This window comes from Scophthalmus maximus, chromosome 20, assembly GCF_022379125.1.
Source record: "Scophthalmus maximus strain ysfricsl-2021 chromosome 20, ASM2237912v1, whole genome shotgun sequence".
In the NCBI taxonomy this organism is placed as follows: Eukaryota; Metazoa; Chordata; class Actinopteri; order Pleuronectiformes; family Scophthalmidae; genus Scophthalmus; species Scophthalmus maximus.
The window spans coordinates 3,769,151-3,790,795 of NC_061534.1; the positions used below are offsets into that span (position 1 = coordinate 3,769,151).

Here is a 21,645-nt window from a genome sequence, read left to right on the forward strand (position 1 = left end):
TTATTGAATCGGAAATTATTTGAATCCTCTTGACAGTTAAAGAAAAGCACTACTACACACTTTACTGTACACACACACACACACACACCAATCAGTCACGTCTGACAACACGGTGAACTCGAAGCTTCTGTATTGATTACATTGATTTGTCGTGTGTATACTGTATAGTTACTGTACTGTATGTAGCAGCTGTATGTTTGGATGTGTGCACAATCCGTGTGTGTGTGTGTGTGTGTGTGTGTGTGTGTGTGTGTCTTCGTACCTGCCGGGCTGCTCGGGGTACTTCTGTTTGCAGTAGGCCTCCAGAGACGCGTAGACCTTCTCTCTCAGGGCTTCGACCTCACCTGGGTTGGACAAACCTTTAGAGTCTGTGGACACACAAAGATTGAAAAGTTGAGCGACAGCAATGAAAGAAACATACTCCCGCATGGATTTGTTTGTTTTTTTAAGTTGCCGATTTCAATCCACCAATTAATGGTAAAATAAAAAATCACCATCACATTCTTCTTAATAATCTAGACGACAGTGTGAATGTCCGTCGAGTGCCTTGCTCAAGGGCACCGTGCAGGAGCGCGACGGCGGCCACGGAGACTCACTTACAGGATGAGCTTTAACCTCGGCCGGCCTCACTGTGGACGTGTGTCGCCGCCACATTCCGGGCTCCGTCCAATTAGGACTTTAGCAAATTTCCCAAAGCGGCTCCAATTCTGGCTCCGCCGGACGACTCGTCTTTTGATGCGCAACACAAACAGCGTCTTTGATTCACATTTCGCAGGGACAAAGCGCCGCGCGAAGCGATCGGCCGGGTGAATGAGCGCTTGTTGCTAATGGATCGCGCAGTGTGGGAAACGGGGAGGACCGAGGGCCTGTTTAGCCCCAATGTCCCCTTCTCCAGACCCCTAATTAACAAGGAGTCGAGCCGAGGAGAGGAGTGAACCGGGCCAGTGGGCTTGGATGTGGCCGAAATTAAAAATGTGGAACACAGGGGGATCTGTGTGTGTGTGGGTGTGTGTGTGTGTGTGTGTGTGTGTGTGTGTGTGTGTAGGGGGGGGGGGGGGGGGGGCTCCCAAACCAAGTCATTAACAACATGATGGGTCATAACCATGGTTTGGTTTGAGTTAAACTGAAAAGTGCCACGTGGAGGAAGTTTCACTACAGAGCAGCATGTTGACACATGTACATTATAAAATAAACTAGATGAATTTACTGTACCAGCATTCGGCAATTAAATACGTACAACATCCGCTTCTATTTTGTGTTTTTTGTTTTTAACTGACTCTGACGAGTCCCGAGCGAGTGTCAAATTCCCGATTTGGCTTTAAAGAAAACAAGCAGCTTAAATCCAGATCCCCAATTCTCACGTTACATTACCGAGGGTCAAGCTGAGTCAACACTGCCGAGATGGAAATGATGCTTCGACCAACATCTAAAACCCGAGCGTCAATTCTCGTCAACAGGCCTTAAGAGGTTTATGTAAAAGGAAACTCCTGAGATATATATGTATATTTTATTTTATTGAAGAGCCACGTTTTTGGTGAAAACATGGAACAACACAGAAGTTCTTATCGATGTTTCTGTACTTTTCTTTTCTTCTCTCCCCACTCTGTGGAAACTTGTCACCACTTGAATAGATTTCTTAAAACAAATTAGAGATGAGTCACGGAGGAAGACGCACTTCTTTTTCAAGCCTGCTGGGGTGGAGAGTGCCTGATACTCTTTGTGTGTTGAGGATCACTTCAGGCTTTTTATTGAGTCATATTCTATGACTCATTAAAAAGCTTTCTATTCTCGCATGATCCTCGGTTTTACCTCGTTGTAACTACAAACAGCAGCAGCGCCACGGTCCTCACAGAATTACCATCCGATTCATTTGGTTCCAAGTCAAATTGCATCAAGAAATGCAATAGAAAAAAACTGCAAATGAAAGCGTAGATACAAACATACATACTGTACTGTGACAGGTACAGTACCTGGGTTGAAGAGGACGATCGCTCGAAGGCAGCCGAGCTCCGTCTTGTCCATCTGCATGTCCCTCATCTTGGACACCAGTTCTGTGAGCACTCTGCACAAAAGAGATGAAATAAAAATCATTTCAAATTAGACAGAAATACCTTTTTACCTTATATCATACAACCTAACAAATGCCAGAAAAGTTAAGACCACGGGAAAAAAACACTTGAGTCTAAGTGGTACATAAAAATAAAAAAAATCTAATTCGAGACAGGGATATTAAAAATATGTTTTAACTACTATCCAGCTCAGATCTATTTATAAAAACAAATAATACACACACGTGTGTGTGTGTGTGTGTGTGTGTGCTCAGCCCACATTGGCACACGTTAGATCAGTGGAAAAGTTTACAATCGTGCAGAGTAATTATATTTAGTACATGGTTTTCATAAAGGGGGGAAAGCCGCAGAGTAAACACACGCTGTAATGTAACACCAGCACTCCCACTGTCTGTGTGTGTATGTGTGTGTGCGTGTGTGTGCGTGTGTGTGTGTGACATCACTGGTGGGAGTGTCGGCGCGCGGAGTCGCTCGAACTCCTCACCCCTCTTTGACTCGGTCACCCCCTCCCTCTCTCTCTCTCTCTCTCTCTCTCTCTCTCTCTCTCTCTCTCTCTCTCTCTCTCTCTCTCTCTCTCTCTCTCTCTCTCTCTCTCTCTCTCTCTCTCTCTCTCTCTCTCTCTCTCTCTCTCTCTTTATTTTCCCTCTCGCTCTCGTTTCTTTCTTCCTTCCTCGCTCTCGGATAGTAATGTCAATTGTGGCTCTTAGCTCATTCTAATTAAATTTGCTCAGAGGAAGAACAACAGGGCTGGAAAAGAGACGAAAGACAGACAGACAGACAGAAAGAAAGAAAGAAAGAAACAGGAAAGGAGACGACTCGAGTGTTTAAGTTAATCGGGGCTCTTCATTTGTCTGGCGAAGAGAGAGAGAGAGAGAGGGGGCGGGTAGATAAAAGAGCGTTATCGCTCCTCCGTATCTTAATGTTCCATCTCGCCACAGTTAACGCCGAGATGGAACATGTCCTGTGGCGGCCGACGCCAGCGAGTGAGCACAGAGCGGCTGATGGGCGATGAGCGGGGAGAAGAGAGGGAAAGATATTCAGAGATTCAGAGACTGGATGTGACGACTGCACCGGTTACTGCCAGGGCTCAGTTCGAGGGGGCACATGCACACACACTCTTTAATTGATATACATAGTTTGCATGTATTTATTTTATAACATTGGGAAAAGTGTTTGTCCCAGGTCGACTCGTCGGTCTGTCAGTCAGCCCGCTGCCCCGCAGCGTCGATAATAACCGTCACCTCGGTGGTTCCTGAACACACCTCACCTCACGGTGACACTGCGCTGTGACATTTCCTGAGCAGTTGAGTGTTTCTGTGTGTGTGTGTGTGTGAATGTGTGCGAGACCCCTGATGCACACAGCTGTTCATATTTAATATAAAGGAGGCGATCAATAGTTCCTGGGCTGCTTGTGACTTTCACTCCTGGTGTTACATTTCAGAGAACGAAACATAACGGTTCTATGCTGTGAAAACATTTGACCACTTTCTAATAGAAGGGTTGGACATTGCAACTGATGCTTTAATAGTAGGTATTCAAATTGTATGAAATTAAATTAAATTCCTCGATGCCTAATAGATCAGCGATAAGGCGTTAATGACGTCAAGTTGCTGACGTCGTATCAGAAATGGATTACAAACTTATTGTTTTACTCGCATGCAACACAACGCGACAGGTGCTTTTCGTCGGGTGTGAACGCACCGTTGATCTACCCTACAAGACAAATCAAACTATGCTGGAGGACTTTATACCCTATTTTTGCATAATTTTTAAAATCATTTTCACTTTCTGTCTTTAGAAGGGGGTTTCCCTTAGAAATTATACTAAAAGTGAGACCTGCAGTTTAAAACACGGTTACGTCTGAGTAAAGGAAAAACTGAAGAACATGGCGGTAGTGACCTGTCAAAGATGGCGCCCACGCCGGCGCTGTGGGCGCTGTTGCGGTGCACGTGCAGCCCGGTCGCCAGCAGGATCCCGTCTTTCACCGATATCGAGCGATGCGAAAATGACGCAATGAGGAGCTCATTCCAACCTGAGGGGGGAGAGACGGGGGAGAGGGGGCCGAGGAAAAGAGAGAGTTAAAAAAAAAAAAAAAGACTCCAAAAGCAAATCCCAGTACAGAAGTTCACACAGCATTCAGGCAAAATGAAACTGACAACAAAGAAGGGGGGGGGGCATTTAGACGAATCAATTAAGCCCGCATGGGTGAAAGCGTGCAGCTTCCGCGAGCACAGGCGTCAGGTTATTGCGAAGACATTGGAGTCATGCCTTCTGAGGGACGAGCGTGTAAAAGGGATGAACTGCGCCTGCCACCGCGATAACGAACGATGGGCTTGACGTGCCAACGGCGGGGGGGCCCTGACGCACAAGAGGAGCACTGAAGACGCAAAGAAAGACGCATGCCTCTTATGAGTGACAGGGCTCCTTTAACTGTTCTGCCTGGCAACACTCGCCGCGTCTCCCTGGAGTTGCGGAGTCGGGCATGAGCGCGGGAGCCGGCGATGCTTTTATCTGTGATACAGCAGAACTAAAGCGGTTATTTATAGAGAGAAAAAACCCTGAGAGCGCGAGGAGAGACGAGCTCTCCGGAATAACGTCTCTCCGTCAGTGTATGTGCAAAAGATAAGGAGCGATGGGAGGATTCTTCTATATCAGGGTGAAGGGGATGGGTGTGCAATAGCGTTCTTTTTTCTTCCCCTCCCAGAGGTGGATTGAGAATATAATGTTGTTCTTTGGGGCGACAGGCTGACAACAAGGGCAAATGTGTTTGGAGAACCCGAACAGACCTTCCTGCAGGTGATATGTCGGTGAACGTAGCACAAGTGGCGGATGATTCACGCTTTTTTTCCGCTGTACTTTGCTGCTGCTGCCGCCGATCCTGAGCGGGTAACTCGCCCTTTTCCACGTACGGCAGTACACACACACGATGAGGCGTTCTGACCTTGGCGCGTCTGAAAGCTCCGTCACGGGAGTTATTCACGAATGAGTTCTGTTCAAGCTCCGCCGCGACGCTTCACGATATCACTACCCAGGTACAAACAAGAGAGCCTAGATGTGTTCTCCTGAATACATCAGCTAAAGCATGTTTCAGTTTTCTGCCTATATTATATAATGGATATCTGTGGACAGGGGGCGTGGCACCAAATTCTGGGCCCTGTGCATAAGCAGTGTCTGAGATACAGAGATAACACAAAGTTATCAAGCACAGTTTGTGTTTATTGGTGTATTAGGGCCAATTTGATATATGATTTCCTGGCTCCAGGCGCGTCTATCCACTCATCTAATTATTAATTCTCAGGGAGGGGTCATTCATTTTTCCTGACAGACCTGCTCGTAGGAGGATGACCTGGTCGTCCAGCGGCAGCTCGGAGAAATGGGGGATCCTCTTGGCCCACTCCACCAGGGTGAAGAGCTGCTTGTCAGCCGCTTGACAGATATTCGTCACCGGGTCGTTGGGCTGCAGGGAGAGCAGAGGCAAAAAGAAAAGAGGCCTGGAGGTTAGAAAAACTCTACACCAACCCCCTTTGTCACACAGCTTACATGAGCACAGCGCTCCGGAGAGGAGCAAGCAGGAAAGACAAAAAACAAACAAGCGGTTCCGTCCCAGCTCCGCGCAGGAAGTACCTGCCGAGAGCCGCCGGTGAGAAAACAACTTTCACCCAGCGAGACTCTTTCTTCTGGGACCGTTTAGTAGCCGTCACACAAATCACCCTCTTGGACGGCGAGCGGCGCCCGCAAATGATGATTATTTATATTTTCTTAGAGAAAATTCTTCAGAATAATGATTGTGTAACCACTCGCCAGCTCCTGTTACTCAGACTAAAATTCAAGAACGATTTCTTTGTGAAGAATTCATATACATTCACGACGGCACAATAATAATAATAATAACAAATGTTTTTCTTTGTTTTTGATAGATTCATTGTTGTTATAGAAGGTCAACATTTTCTAAGTAGAAAGAAACAAAACAATTGGTCCTGGACTTGGCCCTCGCTAATAGCAATTATTCTACATTGTCCACACCGACTCAGTTCTCCTCTGAAATAAAACGTCCAGGTGAATTAGGGAAAGCTACGATCCTTCATTGATTTCACTTCATTAGACCGACAGTACTTAAGCCTCGAGGAGACGAGAGGGCAAAAGCTGCGGGGGGAAAGGCGGCGGATGGATGTGACCGTTCTGAGATGAGGAGAATTGTAATGTATTGGGAAATTAAAACGTGTCCTACTCCACCAGGGATTAAATTCCAGATGTGAAATTTTCAAATCATTGCATTTATTCCCTTAGACGTAGTTTCGTGTGTGTGTGTCAGATTGGAAGGAAAAACAATTTGGCGTCATCAAAAAAGGAAGTGCTCATTTATAAAATGCAAAGGTCATGAACTATGCCTCCTCAGCATTGGCTGCACGGCACGAGCACGATCATCTCTGCGTGCAACGGCCGCTTTAGTACCAGTTCAAAGACAAGGACTGCCTGTCCTCAACTGTCCTGATACATCATGTTGGGGGAAGCGTTCGTTTTTGACCCACAGGGAGGTTTTGGCGAGCAGCGGTGGAATACTAATGCAGCACACATACAGTACGACTGTCTCACTGCAATGTAAATCTATCAGGGCAGGAGGGACGGTGGGGGGGGGGGGGGGAGGGGGGCGCGGGATCTTTAAAAGAAAGTACCGTCAATCTAAGGAGCAATTTAGCACCGTCCCAGGAGCACCTACCCCTTGACATGTTCGCGGGTAAACAAAGACTCTCTTGCACATGCATTTTGTGCATAATATTAAATCCGAGTAAACATCCTTTAAATTCTAAAGTATCCCTGTGTGAACTCGCAACTCTTGACAAAAAAAACACGAAAGCGAAACAGTCGGGCAACTTCTCCCTCCAACTTCTTCCTTCGCCCCAAATCCCACCGATCGATGCCGAAAGCTCGGAGGATCCCGACGTCAACGGCGGCTCTCCGGAGGAGATCAGTTTCCCCCGTGAAGGAAGAGGGGGGGGAAACAATCCCTCCCTCCGCTCACGCTCTCCCTCTGAAGCGCGCGGGGGCCAGAGACTCTCCCATCCCCTCCCCGCGGTTTGAACCTCACACTGACGATACTGGGGTATCACAGATATGCAGCTGAAATATGAATACAAAATGAAAAAAAAACAAAAACGTAAACCAGACACAAAGACTACACTGTTTTGAAAACTGAAAGTAGTTCTTTTTTTCTTCGGGGCGGGGAAGAAAGAAAACAGGCATCTTATGAATATTTCAGCATCTGATCTCCGTGGGAGACGTGGACGGCAGCGGCCCAACGCGACAGTTTTTTTTTTTCGGGAGCTGTGCTTCCTCTTGAAAAAACCCCCCACGTAAACAGGACTCCAGCTAAATCGTTCCAAAGGGCAGCCCGAGCCAAAACAAAGAAAAACAAAAAAAGGGGGGGGGGACCTTCGAAATATTGCGCCACGGTTCCAGTCACCCCTCCTCGTATAAGAATACAAGTCCCAGGTTTCTCGTTAAACACGACAAGCCTCATGAATGTTGTATGACTATCTTCGCCGTGTTTACACTGACCTGGTTTCTTTGCCTCGAGTCGGTGGAGATGACGGGGGGGGGGTACACTTTCCTGCAACAATCCTCCGGCATCACATTACTGTACTTAAGTCGTCACAGTTACAGAGCCGCATTGAGGGTGTCACCGAGCCCGTGACCTGTGACGGAATGACATTAACCTCCGCGTACCACGACAATACAGAAGTGCACCTGGGGAATAGATCGACTGTACGGGGGCCACTTCCACTTTTTTGTCCTTCTGCGGGCGAAAATCCCTCTGACGGAGGGATGGAAATGTGACGCAAACAAAAACGGGAGGGAACCTTTGGACGGCGACGAAAAAAAACCATCTAAATGATTCAGAAAAGTAAGAGAGGAGATTATGTGAACGCCAGACACAAACACTACTGTCTTCACTCTCAGCAAATCAAGGTGGATTACAGCATACACACACACGCACGCACGCGCACACACACACACACGCACGCACGCACGCGCACACACACACACACACACACACACACACACACACACACGCACACACACACGCACGCACGCACGCACGCACACACCTCGATGTGGTCGATCATGCCGAGTTTGAGAAAATGCCAGGCCTGCATACTGTCCCTATGAAATTTTCATCACTTGAGGAGGGGGAGGCAACAATTTGCCTTTCAATTTTTCATTATTCTGCTCGAACCAGACGATACTAGCGTGACAACAGAGAGGAAATTGGGAACTCGTGAGCATGCAAATGAGCTGCTTCAAGTGCCCCACTTTGCCCCACAAGGGCTGAAGAAGAAAAAAAGAAGGGGAAGAAGCTGTCCTCATACGTCGGCAAGGGGGATGAATCATCACCTAATTATCATCTAAATAACAGCGGCGTTTTCTCTCTTTGCTTCAACAAGAAACTAAACCTGGATATTAAATGAACGCACAGACGGTAGGAAAAACGACCTTCGCCAAAATAAAAACACAAACAATTGGAGGTAAAGAAACACTCTTGGGATTGGTAATAGCATCTTTCTCTCTTCTCTCCCCACTTCCTCCTTAAGAGGAGACCTCTCCTCGTCTGATTGAAGGCACATTACTCGCGCCTGTTTAACTCCTGTTCTAGGTCACCATGAGATAAACACACTTTTTATTCAGCTTGGCCAGACCCCCAGTCATTAGACGCTGGCGGTGGCCTTTTCATATTGTACACTGATGGGCCTGGGCCCTGTGATTAATTACAGCACGGGGCAGCGCCTCTCAATGGAGACATCGCGGAGGGCAGGGGGGGGTGGTGGTTCAGAGAGAAGGGAAGCCCCTCGCGGTCAGGTCAGGCTAGGTCCAGGGCTCCACTTCCGATCAGTTCGCCCAAATCGTAGATGAGATATAATTAAATATCTGGTGGTTAACCTTGCAAAAATAGTTTTGGTGTTTGGTTGCCCGTTTTTTTTGCGGACAAAATCAGCACTTTGCAGAAAATCTTTTGGCGGCAATCGCAGCTTCAGGTCTCCTCGGATAAAAGTCTCTCGACAGGCTTCGCGCACCTGGACGCCGGACAGTTTATCCCAAATCTGCCTGGCAGATCCTCCCAGAGCTCCGTCTGTGAACCGCCATCTCCAGGGTTCTCTCCACAGATGTTCCACGTGGGCTTTTGAGTGGGCCACCAAAAGTTGAGACAGTTAAGCTGCTTTCAAGACAATGCGAGGAAGTCCAGACATCCCCCCCCCCCCCCCGACATTATCCGGAGGGGCTTGCATGCGAGAATGCAAATGTCCGCAAATGGCGCTCCTGGAAACGCAAACTCTTGAACATGTCCGCAACCAATTTTCTGGAGTTCATGTCTGAAAACAGCATCAGAGAAACCAATCCAACGTTTTCCTGGCTCTTCTCTTCTTGGCTGGTCATTGTTGCGCTTAAAATTGTGACTCCACTCTCAGATCACATGCAATTCCGGCAATTTCTTTCAAGGACCTCTTTGATTGTGGCTACGCCCATCCTTCCTCATGATTCCGACCAATCTCCCCTAGGGATGACATTAGCCAAGTGATGAGCAGTGTCTGGTTGATTTCCAGATTCAGTGGTTGGAAGTGGTTTGCCCTGAACCGTTCGCTCTCCGTTTTCATCAGAACCTAAAGAATATTTTTCCTCGTGCTCTTCGTCCTTTACATGATTGTTCGGCAAGTGGGCTGTTAAACGTCTTTAACTCCAAAGTGTCTTCCGTCTCGCCACTCTACCATTAAAGGCCTGATTGTTGGAAGTGCGGTTGAGATAATCAGCTTTTGGCAGGTTCTCTGCAGAGGACTTGCAGAGGGGGAGTTGGGTTTCTGGGTATCATCCCTGAGCAAGGCCCTTCTTGCCCAGTTACTCGGGAAGAGTCCTGGCGGTTCCCAACTTCGTTCGTCTCGCAATTATTGAAAACAGTGAAGGTTCTAGACATAGTTTTATACTCTAGCGTTGATCTACGCCTCATCCTCTGTCTTGGGCTTCATCGCTTGGTTTTGTCCTGAAGTATGAATTTTAATCTATGTCCAATCACTTTCCAATTTGCCAAAGACAGACTCCAGTCCAAGCAAACGCGATTGGTCCTGACAGGATTCCTCTTCATGTTGATAAACCGTAAAGATTCTCTACGCGCGAAAGTGGCGTTTCCAGTGGAGTCTTCACCTCCTCTGTAGTCCTTCAGAAAACCTCTCACTGGTGTCGGGCTGACGGAGGGCATCGAGGGACAAACTGAGGCTGAGCCCGAACGCACTCATTGCATTAGTGTGTCTGGGCTGCCGGCCGACTCCCCCACACTCCTCCCCTCTCTCCATGATGTCAACGCTCATCTCCTACATTTCCATCTGGCCCCCTGAATATAGCTCCCATTTACTCACATAACAGCCTTCACATTTCCTACCTTTACTTCACAGGACATTTCCCTCCCCTGAAGCAGACGAATCCCCTGAAGAAGCCCCCGCCCCCCCTCCCCCTCCTCTCCCCTCTGCCTCTCACTCCTTCAATCTCACCCTCCGTCACCCCCCCCACTCTCCCCACCAGCTCCTTTTGTGGGCCGATGCACGGCTCCTCTGTTTCTCATGTTGCAGCGGAATTGCGGAGAAAGCCGAGGCTTTGCCGGATGCTTTCAGGAATAGGCTGCCTGTTGCATTATTCATCGCTCGTAGTCTCTCCTCTGTGCCAAAGACAGCCCCACAGTGCCCGGATGATACCGAGGGGACAGATGAGGAGACTCGCAGCGGAGAGAGAAGGAGGCAACACGAGGTGAACAGGTAAACCGGCGCTGCAGAGTAGCAGTCGACTCCAAAGGGACCAGAGAACGAGGGGACAAACAGTTTCTCACATCTGATGTTCGTTCACATCTACGCTGCCAAGCAACACGAAAACGAAAACAAACAAAAAAGCAAAACAGGAATATGAAAATAAATACAGTACATTCTGTGAGCTGGAAAATTTTACGTCTGCCCTTAAAGAACTCGACGGTCCGATGCAAGAAGGAGACACTGTATGGGAGCTGCATGCAGCTGGGAAAAATTAAAAAAACAAATTGTGGACATCGGTGAGGCAGCTCCAGATTTTTGGAAAGTTAAAAATAAAGCAACAGCACATGAATCTGAAAACATTAAGTTTTCGCCCCCCCCCCCCCCCCGTAAGTTTTTTTACTGGCAGAAGCTTTGGACACAAACTAAAACGTCTTACTTTGACTGCAGGCCATTGGCAAACGCTTTACATCGTGTCACATCAAAACGTACGGTCGGGTCATATATCAGTTGCAACACACTTTACTATGAGGTAAAATTGCGTAATGGCGCCTGTTAAATGCGATTAATCTTTATTGCATCTGTCCACATTTCCTCAGCGGCCCTGTTCCGACCTGGCCTGGTAAACATGAGACAAAACATTTTCCCAAATTCCCAAAAAGCAATGACTTGTTGTAGAATGACTTGGTGTGTAAGTGTTTGCTCAATAATGTACATGAATGTAAAAAAAAAATGCCAACTCACCGAGTTGGATGGCGCGCCGAGGTTGGTCTCAATGTAGGTCTCCGTTTTGGGCTCCACCGCCTGCTCGGCCTCCAGGATCTTCTCCACGGGCATGTCCTCGTTGGCGCAGGTGGTGGACTCCACCTCGTTCTCCATTTTTTCCCTGGACCGCTGCCGCTCCTCCTGAACGGCTGCATGTAACAAAACTGGTTCCGGTCACTACTGCTGTTTTTTGTTTGTTGTTTCTTTTTTATGTTCAACAGCACATGTTTTTTCAAAGAAAGATTCAGGGTTGTGAGAACGTATGCTTGTCTTAAAGGGGCAGTAAGCGATTCTGGAGAAAGCTTGTCCCCCTCTTTGCGGATTTCACTGCTCTGAACCCGCGAGTTGGGTTTTCGTTTTACGCAGCCAGGGCCGAGCCGAAAAACAACAATTTTCCCCCCACTGATTACTTACAAACTTGTATTGCTTTGGAATCGCTTTCTGCTCCTTTAATTACTCAGCAAGCTTTGAGTTTAGCTTTAAAATATTCTAGAAAAATGACTCTACTCTGCACAAGTCAAGTAGTTATAAAATGTTAGATCTGTCTTATGTTGACGAGTAATCAAATTTGACTAGTGGTCAATAACAAACAGTTATTAATGCAGCGTTAATTCATCAATTTCCTGATTTTTCTGCCAATCATTTTGTCAGTTATTTTTCAAAAAATATGCAGATATGCCAATGTGGTTTGTCAGTTATTCCAGCCACATCCAAATCTAACAAAACAGTCAGTAACTAACAAACTGCACTGGGAACCACGATGGCAGATTCATCTTTTTTCTACCCTGAAGGAAGATACACTATTGCTAGACGGCAAATGTTGTTATGTAATACTGCAATACGGACGCAGTAGTCTGCGGAGCAGAATTCAACACTGAACCTTCCCTTCCAGTGCTCAAAAATTTTCTTGCAGTTGTTGTGAGAACAAATTGTCCAGACTCTGATGCACATCAGTAGTAACAGATAAAAAAAGACAAACATCTCCACACACTTGCACATACAATGTGTGCGCATGCTTGACAAGTGTGTTCGCTCTGCCCGCGTCGAGTGTGTCTGCATGCATGAGTGCCTGCTTCGGTCCGTGTGCCTTGGCGAGCCAGTGAATAGTGCATGTCCCTGGGTGCGTTATGCCAGCAAAAACATATCCGAGAGAGTCCGATCGTCAATAATTGCTTCGACAGTGCAGATGGAAGTGGATTTAGGGAGCCTCAGTTGGCATTATGCACAACACAGCAGCGTGGAAAATGTTCAAGGCCTCCAAGCAGTACCTTAATCAAAGAAACATGTTGTCCGTGTCGTGCTCAGTGACAAACAGACGCAAATAATGCGTGTTCTGTCGCTCCGCCATCATTAACAGCTTAAACCTAAGTTGCCGTCTCGCCGATAGTTGCCATGATGAAGTGGCCAACACTTTCTTAACTTTGGACATGAAAAACATTCGCGTGACCACTTTGTCGTAAATTTGCGTGTTGACTCTTTAGTCATGGTCCAAAATAAGTGTGATCAAAGTGAACTTAACCTCTGACCTCTGACCACCGACCTCTAATCAGTTTATATACTTGAGTCTGAGGGGGGACGTTTGCGACAGATGTGATAAAATTTGATATATTTCTTTCGGGCACATGATAAACGGGAGTTCCCAGTGACCTTGTCATTTGACCTAGAAAAAAATTGAATCAATTCATCTTTTAGTCCGCGTGAATGTTTGTGCCAAATCTGGAGAAAGTCCCTTCAAGTTTTCCTGATATTTGTCATTCACGAGAATGAGACAGACGGGACAGAAAACCCCAAAAAACATACCGCCGCTGGCTTACGGCTGTTGCTGGTGGGAAGGCGTCATTAAAAAAAAAACTGAACACAAATGAATGAAGACTCTGTCTCGTAAAAAAAAAAATGTTTTGCTATGTCTTGTATAATATCTGACTGAGGCAAAACGGTGTTGGTTTTGTCACCTGATTGGCTTTGGCGCGGAGACACAGGAAATGGTTTGTGTGCTCCGCAGACACCGAGACTCGCTGCGGCTGAGGCGGGAGAAACCGCACCCCTCAACTCGGGATGGAAAAGATGCATGTATGTGTGTTTTGTCTTTTTCGAAAGGCTATAATTTCCATAATTCACCACAGAAAAAAACCCACGGCTGTGGCTTCTTTCTTTTTTTTTGGTAAGCTTGTCCTCCACACATGGATTAATAAAAATAATAATAAAAAGTTTTGAACACAATGTGCCGTATGACAAAGGGCTTGGAAGCTTTCATGCGTCCCTGCCTCACACACACACACACACACACACACACACACACACACACACACACACACACACACACACACACACACACACACACACACACACACACACACACACACACACACACACACACACACACACACACACACACACACACACACACACACACACATACACACACACACACTCGAATAAAGCACACTGGGTCGTGCAGGACGGTCTGTCTCCTTATGGTTCCCCCTACTCCGGTTTCTTTGCCAAGTCCTGAATCAGAGAGGCCGTGGTCATGTTTGGGGGGGAGGGGAGGAGGGGGAGCAGGGGTTGTTAGACGAGGAAAGGGAAAGGGGCCCCTACTTTGGAGGAACTGCTGTCTGGTGGTGGAGGTCAGCCCAAGGGTAGAATACTTGTGTTGGAGTCAGGGAGAGGTGAGGAGGGCTGAAATTATGTTAGCTTTATTCCCCCCACTCCTCCACTCCTCCTTCCCCCTCCTGACTGGGAGAGCATAAATTCATTTAATCCTGTTTTTCTGTGGATTCGCTTAGCCTGTTGGGCTACTGCTGCCTTGTTCTCCTACCACAGCCCTCGGGGTGCGGGAGGAGGCTTAGGCGGCGCTGTGAGTGAGGCGAAAAGGCAGTAAATGATAATATCCCTGAAAGGAGTAAAGAGCCCAACAATGATATAAATAAAGGCAAGAAGGACGAGGACGAGGACGGGGGGGGTGTTGAGGCCAGACAAAGGTCAAGGTATTTGTCCAGATGACACATATTCTTCTTGTCCGCGCAACTTTCAACAGTCATGGCTACCAACTGCTACAATCTTAAGATCCTCTGGCTATACTGTACAACCTGTGCATTCTGTAACCGTATGGACTTTGATGGTGACAGGCGGAGATTGATTTATCCAATGTGCGAAAGAGTGCTTAACAGCACTGCTGAGAGCGCCGATATTTTGTAACACCTTCGTGGAGTGTTAAAATTCCCACCTCAGGGACTGTTTTCTTTTTTTCCCCCGGACAAAAACACAACTCCTACTCTTACTAGAGCGCCCTGTGTAATCTCCCCTGGATGGTGTTCCACTTCGCTTCACTGAGGATATTTTATAAAGACCGGAGATGGATGTTAAGTGTGGCGGCATAACAAAAAAAATGTATTCAACAACGTTGGCAATTAACAGCCTGTCTCACTGTGAGAGAATATGGAGCGGATGCAATCAATCGAACAATCCACAAAAAGAGAACTCTGTCTTCATCTTTCGGCGCTACGGTCACAGACGTACCTCCATCTTTCCCGTTATCTTTCGGACGCGGCTGTGAGTGAGGTCGGGGAGAATCAGAATGAGCAGCGGATAAAAGGAGGACTCTATCTAATGTTAAAAAGCATATCTGAGGGTCGCCTTTAGCCGAGTTTGAAATCAAACTGAATCTGGTGTTACGTTCCGGGAAAAGGGAAAAGTGGTGGGTTTTTGAAAAAGTAAATGAAACACCTGCGTGTTGCTCTCAAAGAGGTAAGTGTCATTACGTGAATGGAGCCTGTAGCTCACAGTGAGTATACTGTACTGGCGTCAGCTCAGAGCATCATATTCACAGCAGTTGGAAGAAAAGCACCAAATCACACTGGATTAGTTTGGAGTTTGCCGCCAAGTGAAGTCAGTCTGGACGGACTTCGTCGGTGTAACATGAAGGGAACGTGCACTGCTTTAAAAAGGGAATGAGATTATGTGATTCAACCGTGGTTGTGAATGGCACATGACATGCACTGATAAAAATAGGCTTCCCAGCCGCCGAAGAATGCCGTTTCACAAAATATCATGCAGGTGTTTTCTGGCTGCAAAATATATATCCATCACACGCACCGCTGCTTTTAAAAAAGGCCAATTCTGAAGTCGTGTCTACGTGGATTAGTAGAGTGTCGCGGGGGAATGGGTAAGTCGGACTTTATCCTCAACGGTATGTGCTGTACCTTCTCTCTTCATGCCCATGGCTAAACACTTCTGGTAGCGGCAGTACTGGCAGCGGTTCCTCTGGCGCTTGTCGATGACACAGTCCTTGTTGTCGCGGCAGGTGTACGTCAGGTCCTTGCGCACCGTCCTCTTGAAGAAACCCTTGCAGCCCTCGCAGCTGTACACCCCGTAGTGTTTACCTGAGACGGGGAGACAGACGTTTTACAAAGTAGGAGTACAATATTGGCCTTGTGTCTTAATGTTGTTCATTTGCCCTACTGCTGTCTCCTATTTTAAATGTTCCTTTAACTGTCAAGTGCTTTGAGAACATGTCAAATGGTGCTTTTACACTTTCAATACATTTTGATTGATTGATTGATCGTTCCCGTCCGGCACTCTGATTGGCTGGTAAGTTGCAGGGGCCCGGGAATTTGCGTTACGGTACTGTCCTCTTTCTCGTCACTTGCGAAGCGTTGAATCCATTCGCATTCCCGCCCGCAAACTGACTCTTTTGTCAGCTCTTTCCGATAAACACAGTGAAACGAAGCATGACCTGCTCAAAAACATTGCTCGGAGTTTTTGTTCTTTCCCTCCCCCTGTGGCTCCGTGTGGGGCCGATGACGCAGGACGACACCAAACTGTCTAATGGATTACACATCCAGCTTCATCCCGGGGCAGAGAGCCCTTCACGGGTGTCCCCGGGAAAAAACACCCGAACACAGAGTTATTTGTTAAGTGCGCGAAGTCGGGGGGGGGGGGGGTTGTGCAGAGAGAGGAACCGTGCCAATGCTTCGCTCGGGGGCCTGACAGAAGCACAGAACATGGGTTAAGTGTTTTTTTCTGCGGTTGAAGTTGTTGAAGCTAGCTCTTTACCAAAATGATAATCCTTGATAAAATTTTTTTTAAAAAAGAGCCCCCGGAGTGAGCATCTGCTGTGCGAGAGGTCACAAAAGGTCCACGCAAATAACACTAATAATGATATTTTCTGTTACGGCTGCTTGAGCGAGTTTGAGCGAGGGAATCCAATTTTAAAAAATGAAGTTGCACTTCGCTTGCGAAGCGACGCGCTCGAATGTGTGCGGCCATGTCAACATGAAACCACGTGTGCGAAATGACCCAATGTGATGGCTTTTTTCACAACATTGCGTGGACGAATGTTTCGCTTGGTGAGGAAAAGTGTGTGGCAGCTTTCATACTAACATTGTTGTAGTGTAACCACATTTTTTTTTTTTTTTTTGGTACACTCACTACCAGGAAACCCCAGCTGCATAAAAAATAAAAAGGAAGAAAGAAAGAACGAAAGCCGCCCGCCCACGCCACGGCGGTGCCGGTATCACCATGTTTCCAGGAAGAACTCCCTCTGCACGTATAGCAGAAGTTTCTCTGGGGAGTTCTCTGACCAGAGTTCATCTTCTCTGGAGGTTCCTCCGTGCTGTCAGAAGTCTAGTTTTAGTAATATTCCGCACAGTAAGTCCCGTTTTCTTTTCATCTGCCGGCGTAGGCGGTTTCCAGCTGCTGATTATTTTTCATACAATTTTTTCAACTCAATTCAATTTACAATATTGTGCGCTCTTATCATGTAGAGAGGAACCGGTTCCCACAGCGAGCACTTGGCGACAGTGGAGAGAGAGAGAGAGAGAGAGAGAAAACTCCCTTTCATTTGGAAAAACTTTCATTTCCCAGATCATCCTTGAATTATAAAGAAGTTCCCTGGACTTTCTGGTCAGAGTTTTGACTTTAAAACAGCCGCCTCCAAATCACTTTAAACTTAACAATTACATCTTATTGAATTGAACATATTCGCGGTGTAGAGCGGTACCGGACATCCCTCCGTCCACTCACCTGAGGAGCGGTCGCCGCAGATGGCACAGATGTGTTTGGTGAGCGACAGAACCGTGCCCGAGGGCTGGGCGGGCACCTTCATCACGCCGTTGAGACCCAGCGGCGGCTTGATGTCCTCCGAGCTGCTGACCGAGTTCATCGGCGAGTTCAGCTGGAACATCAACACACACAAAACACACACACACACACACACACACACACACACACACACACACACACACACACACACACACACACACACACACACCGGGACAGGTCACAACGCGGCCCACCCTCGAACTCGACATCATTAACACCACCGTAGTCAGCTGACGACATTAGGGGACTGGAAACAACAAGGATCTTAAATCGGAGCCTTGCAGATTGGCCTGAACAATTTTCAAAAAGCACACTATGACTTCTGATACTCGATGCAAGGCGGTCAGCAGGCCTCGTTCATCGCTTCCCCCACCCCCCCTGCCCAGTTTCAGATCTAAATCTGGGCGCAGCAGGATCCTGCACCACCCCACCCCAGGAACTCTTTTATTCATGCTCTCAACAAGCCAAATGTTCGGCTCCGGCATAGAACGGCACTGCAAAATTTAGCAGTACAGCGGAATAAAGAGACGGCATTTGTTTTAGCAGCAGTGCGGCTGCAGCCTCCAGTCTTTTCTCTTCCGTTGCTGCCTTCCTCCCTCCCTCTCTAAAAAAAAAAAAGTAGAAGAGAAGATTCATAAAAAGTGGAGAGCAAGGGGAGACTAATTATTCTAAGAAGCTACATGCTGTTTCCAGAGGACACCAGCGTTGGGATATGAAGCATCCTAAAAACACTTTATTTACTGCGTGGCACGGGAGCTAACGAACCATTAGTGACATCTGATTAAAAAATGAAAAAGAAGACAGACAAGTGGTTGAGCAGACTCATAAAGCCAGACGTGTTTTCACGTTTCTTGGCTCTAAATTTAGCGTCTTCCATGACAGAGGAGCCTCGTCTGTCTGCGAGGAAACGGTCAAGACATTTAGCTCGTCGTCCTCGGCTCTCGTTGGCCAGTATACAGTCAATCATGGGAGTTGTTGTACCCCATGAAAACAATTCCCTCTCTGCAAAAACAATAAAAATCATAAACCGGACCACGGAGCGCACGTGGACGGCGGGAGTGCGTTATCAAAACTCCACATAGAGAACAGGCCTCTATTGATTATGGGTATGCAACTATTGATTATCTTCATAACTGATACCATTACCTTCTGAGTAATATGACCGGTGAAGTCAAACGAGGGTTGGATTTATTTTTCATAAAATGGACTTCAGTTAATAATGGACTGTCGATGGAAACAAAATTGTTTGTTAAGCAGCGCACGCACACATACATACTGTACGTTCTAAAATTCTGACAGTGTGTGTGCACAAGCATGACCCTGTTACACACTGAAACTCTTTCCACTCTAATGTTTGATTCTTCTTAAAGAGCTTCAAAGTTAGAACAATGTCAGCAATGCCTCATTCATTTTTTTGTGTGTCTCGGAGTGACGGCGTGTCACGATTTCGTCGAATGACACGAGAATAGATTCTCGACGTCTTCCTGCGTCGTTTCAAACACACACGCTCGCGTCTGCAAATCTTAGCTTGACATACTGTACGTGTTGTCAAGGGAACTACACTTTGAGAACCTGAAGATGAATACGTTTTTTGTGTTTGCCTGCATGCGAGTGATGAATCCACTGCTGGTGTACGGTACGGAGGGTTGAAAAGGTTAAAGCCCTCCACAACACAAATAATATTCAATTCACACCCTGACACCAACCCCCCGGCCTGCTCTCCACACCGCGTTAACACAAACACACATGGGTCTTAAGCTTCCAGAAAAACGACAAAAAAAGAAAAAATGAGATTAGTCTTGGGGGTTATTATCCTGCAGAGCCTTTTCTTGTGCTATTTCATACATCATTTCATTATTGATAAAGGAAATATCCTGCAGAATATTGACTGAGCATAGCTTATTTGACAGTGATTCTGTATGTGTGCTGTTGAAACTGTCCAAAAAAGGTATCATTTGAACTATTTCAATACATATATATAGTATAATAAACATTTATTATTGTCAGCTTTGCTGAAAAAGCCTTCCATGCAGAGAATAAGCTGAGCACAAAGGGACCGACAGACAGAGCTGCATCATTTGTTTGGAACCAGCTGTGGCGGCGCCCACATCTCTATATGTCGTTCACACACACACACACCCCCCCCCCGCCCCGACACACACACAGTCGGTCTTACCTCAGTTAAACGCTGAGTCTGAGTCTAGTCTTTTCCCCCTGTAGCGCAGCGCTAAGAGAGCTTGTCTCTATCAAACCCCCTTGTCTGCCCCGACAGAAAGAAAAATAAAAATAATCTCCCTCTCACAATCTATTTTCAGTAAAACCTGCAACACAATCTCAGAGACATTGCTCCTCACGGTGGGGTGGTGGTGGGAGGGGAGGGGGCCCTTTTCTTTCTCTTCGGCCCATGGGCAATGGGGGGGGGAGAGAGAGATTAAAGTGGCTCAGGCCCGGTTCTGGAAATAGAATGCATGCGCCCTCCCCTACAACACATACATGTGACCCTTCCACGGGGTGGTATGCCAGCTGTGTGTACAGTCCCATCGTCTTGGGAAACCCCTCGACAATCCTCTCTCCCCGCAACGGCGCCTTCGTCTCGTAGAGCAGACTTCCCTTCGAGAACTTCCACGGGCCGAGGGAGAAGGAGAAACAAAAAACGTGGGACATTTAACATCAAGCACTGGAAAATGTAGGACATGATTCCCCGCCCCCACCCCGACAGAACGTTGTACAACACGTTAGCGCTACAGCTGAATAACAGTGTGTTTCCAAAGTGCTGCGGGTGTTATGCAACATGTTTTTCGGGTGGGTACAGTACATCCAGTACAGCGGGCGTCTCTTTCTTGCTCGTGGGTGTCAGATTCTGCACAGAACTGATATATGTGATTATGTGTCCCGTGCCACCCGCTGGGGCCGCAGCCCACTGATGGAAATATCCAAACATGCGAGGATGAGGAATTAATGGTTCCTCAAGGGCGTGTTAGGCCCCGGAGAGCTGAGGTTCGGATCGGGAAACTTTCTTTCTAGATGTTCTGAGAGGCCGCGTTGATGACTGGAGGTATTCTGAATACACTGGTAAAAGATTAACGGCTAAAAAGAAAATTGGTTTCTAACTTTTCGTAAAATGTAGTGGAGCTCGGTGCTTTTGAAGTTTTTGGTGTTTCAGATATTTCTATGAAAACCACAATGGTTACTATGCTGAGACATGATGGCCACGAGCTAGCAGGTAAGTTGTGAACCGTTAAACAATGTGTAACAAAAACCTGGTCATCTTTAGCTTGTAAATCAAACATACCCTTTCAAAGCTTTCAAATGATGTACTAGATTAATATATTCTAGTTTAAAGACGCAGATGGGACATTTTTGGTGATACAAATACGCACAGTGCAATAAACCACGTTTCCTATAATCAATCTATCTACCGATCGGCTGGGCGATAATATCAGACATTTATTTTTGCAGATATGTGCAGATATGGAGACTTTTTCTTTTGCAGAAAACAAAATGCAGGGAAGATATGTACATATGTTTATATTTTATGTGAAAAAAAACATGTTTGTTTTTCTTAAATCAAGTTCTAAACGTTTCTTTTTTATTTGTTGTTATTGTAAAGTTCATGGTTTGAGTGGACAATATCAAGCCTCAATTACAGGTTTGATAACGACATTGTATAAATTTTAATTTTTTTAAAACAAATATATCATTATCAGACATTTTTTACTCCCTAATATCGGCAAATTAAAAAATCCCATATCAGTCAGGCTCCACTTAAAAGATGGCAAGAAGAATGGTCATCACAGGTTCCTCGAGCCCAAGGTGGAACTACTAGATGCTTTGATTGATCAGCTCTAAAGTACTGCAGCGTTTTAATCTCCCATCAGTCAACTAATCGATCAGTGTCTTCTGCGCCACTTTGTCCTGGACCCACC

At 46.7% G+C, this 21,645-nt stretch overlaps 1 protein-coding gene across 11 annotated transcripts in view; it reads right to left on the minus strand.

Moving 5' to 3' along the window:
• Positions 1-21,645, minus strand: part of rxraa (retinoid X receptor, alpha a) — a 111,175-nt gene that overhangs the window by 4,368 nt on the left and 85,162 nt on the right. For 7 of the 11 annotated variants that reach the window (XM_035608976.2, XM_035608971.2, XM_035608974.2 and 4 more), the window contains 8 exons: positions 20,213-20,338; positions 17,642-17,792; positions 15,820-15,999; positions 11,597-11,781; positions 5,397-5,526; positions 3,969-4,101; positions 1,971-2,062; positions 263-368 (listed from right to left, as the gene is read on the minus strand). In XM_035608976.2, the coding sequence (XP_035464869.1) occupies positions 263-368; positions 1,971-2,062; positions 3,969-4,101; positions 5,397-5,526; positions 11,597-11,781; positions 15,820-15,999; positions 17,642-17,792; positions 20,213-20,338 (1,103 nt within the window). Of the gene's footprint in view, positions 1-262; positions 369-1,970; positions 2,063-3,968; positions 4,102-5,396; positions 5,527-11,596; positions 11,782-15,819; positions 16,000-17,641; positions 17,802-20,212; positions 20,339-21,645 lie in introns of all 11 variants that reach the window. The other 4 variants (XM_035608975.2, XM_035608982.2, XM_035608980.2 and 1 more) reach the window with 4 other exon arrangements.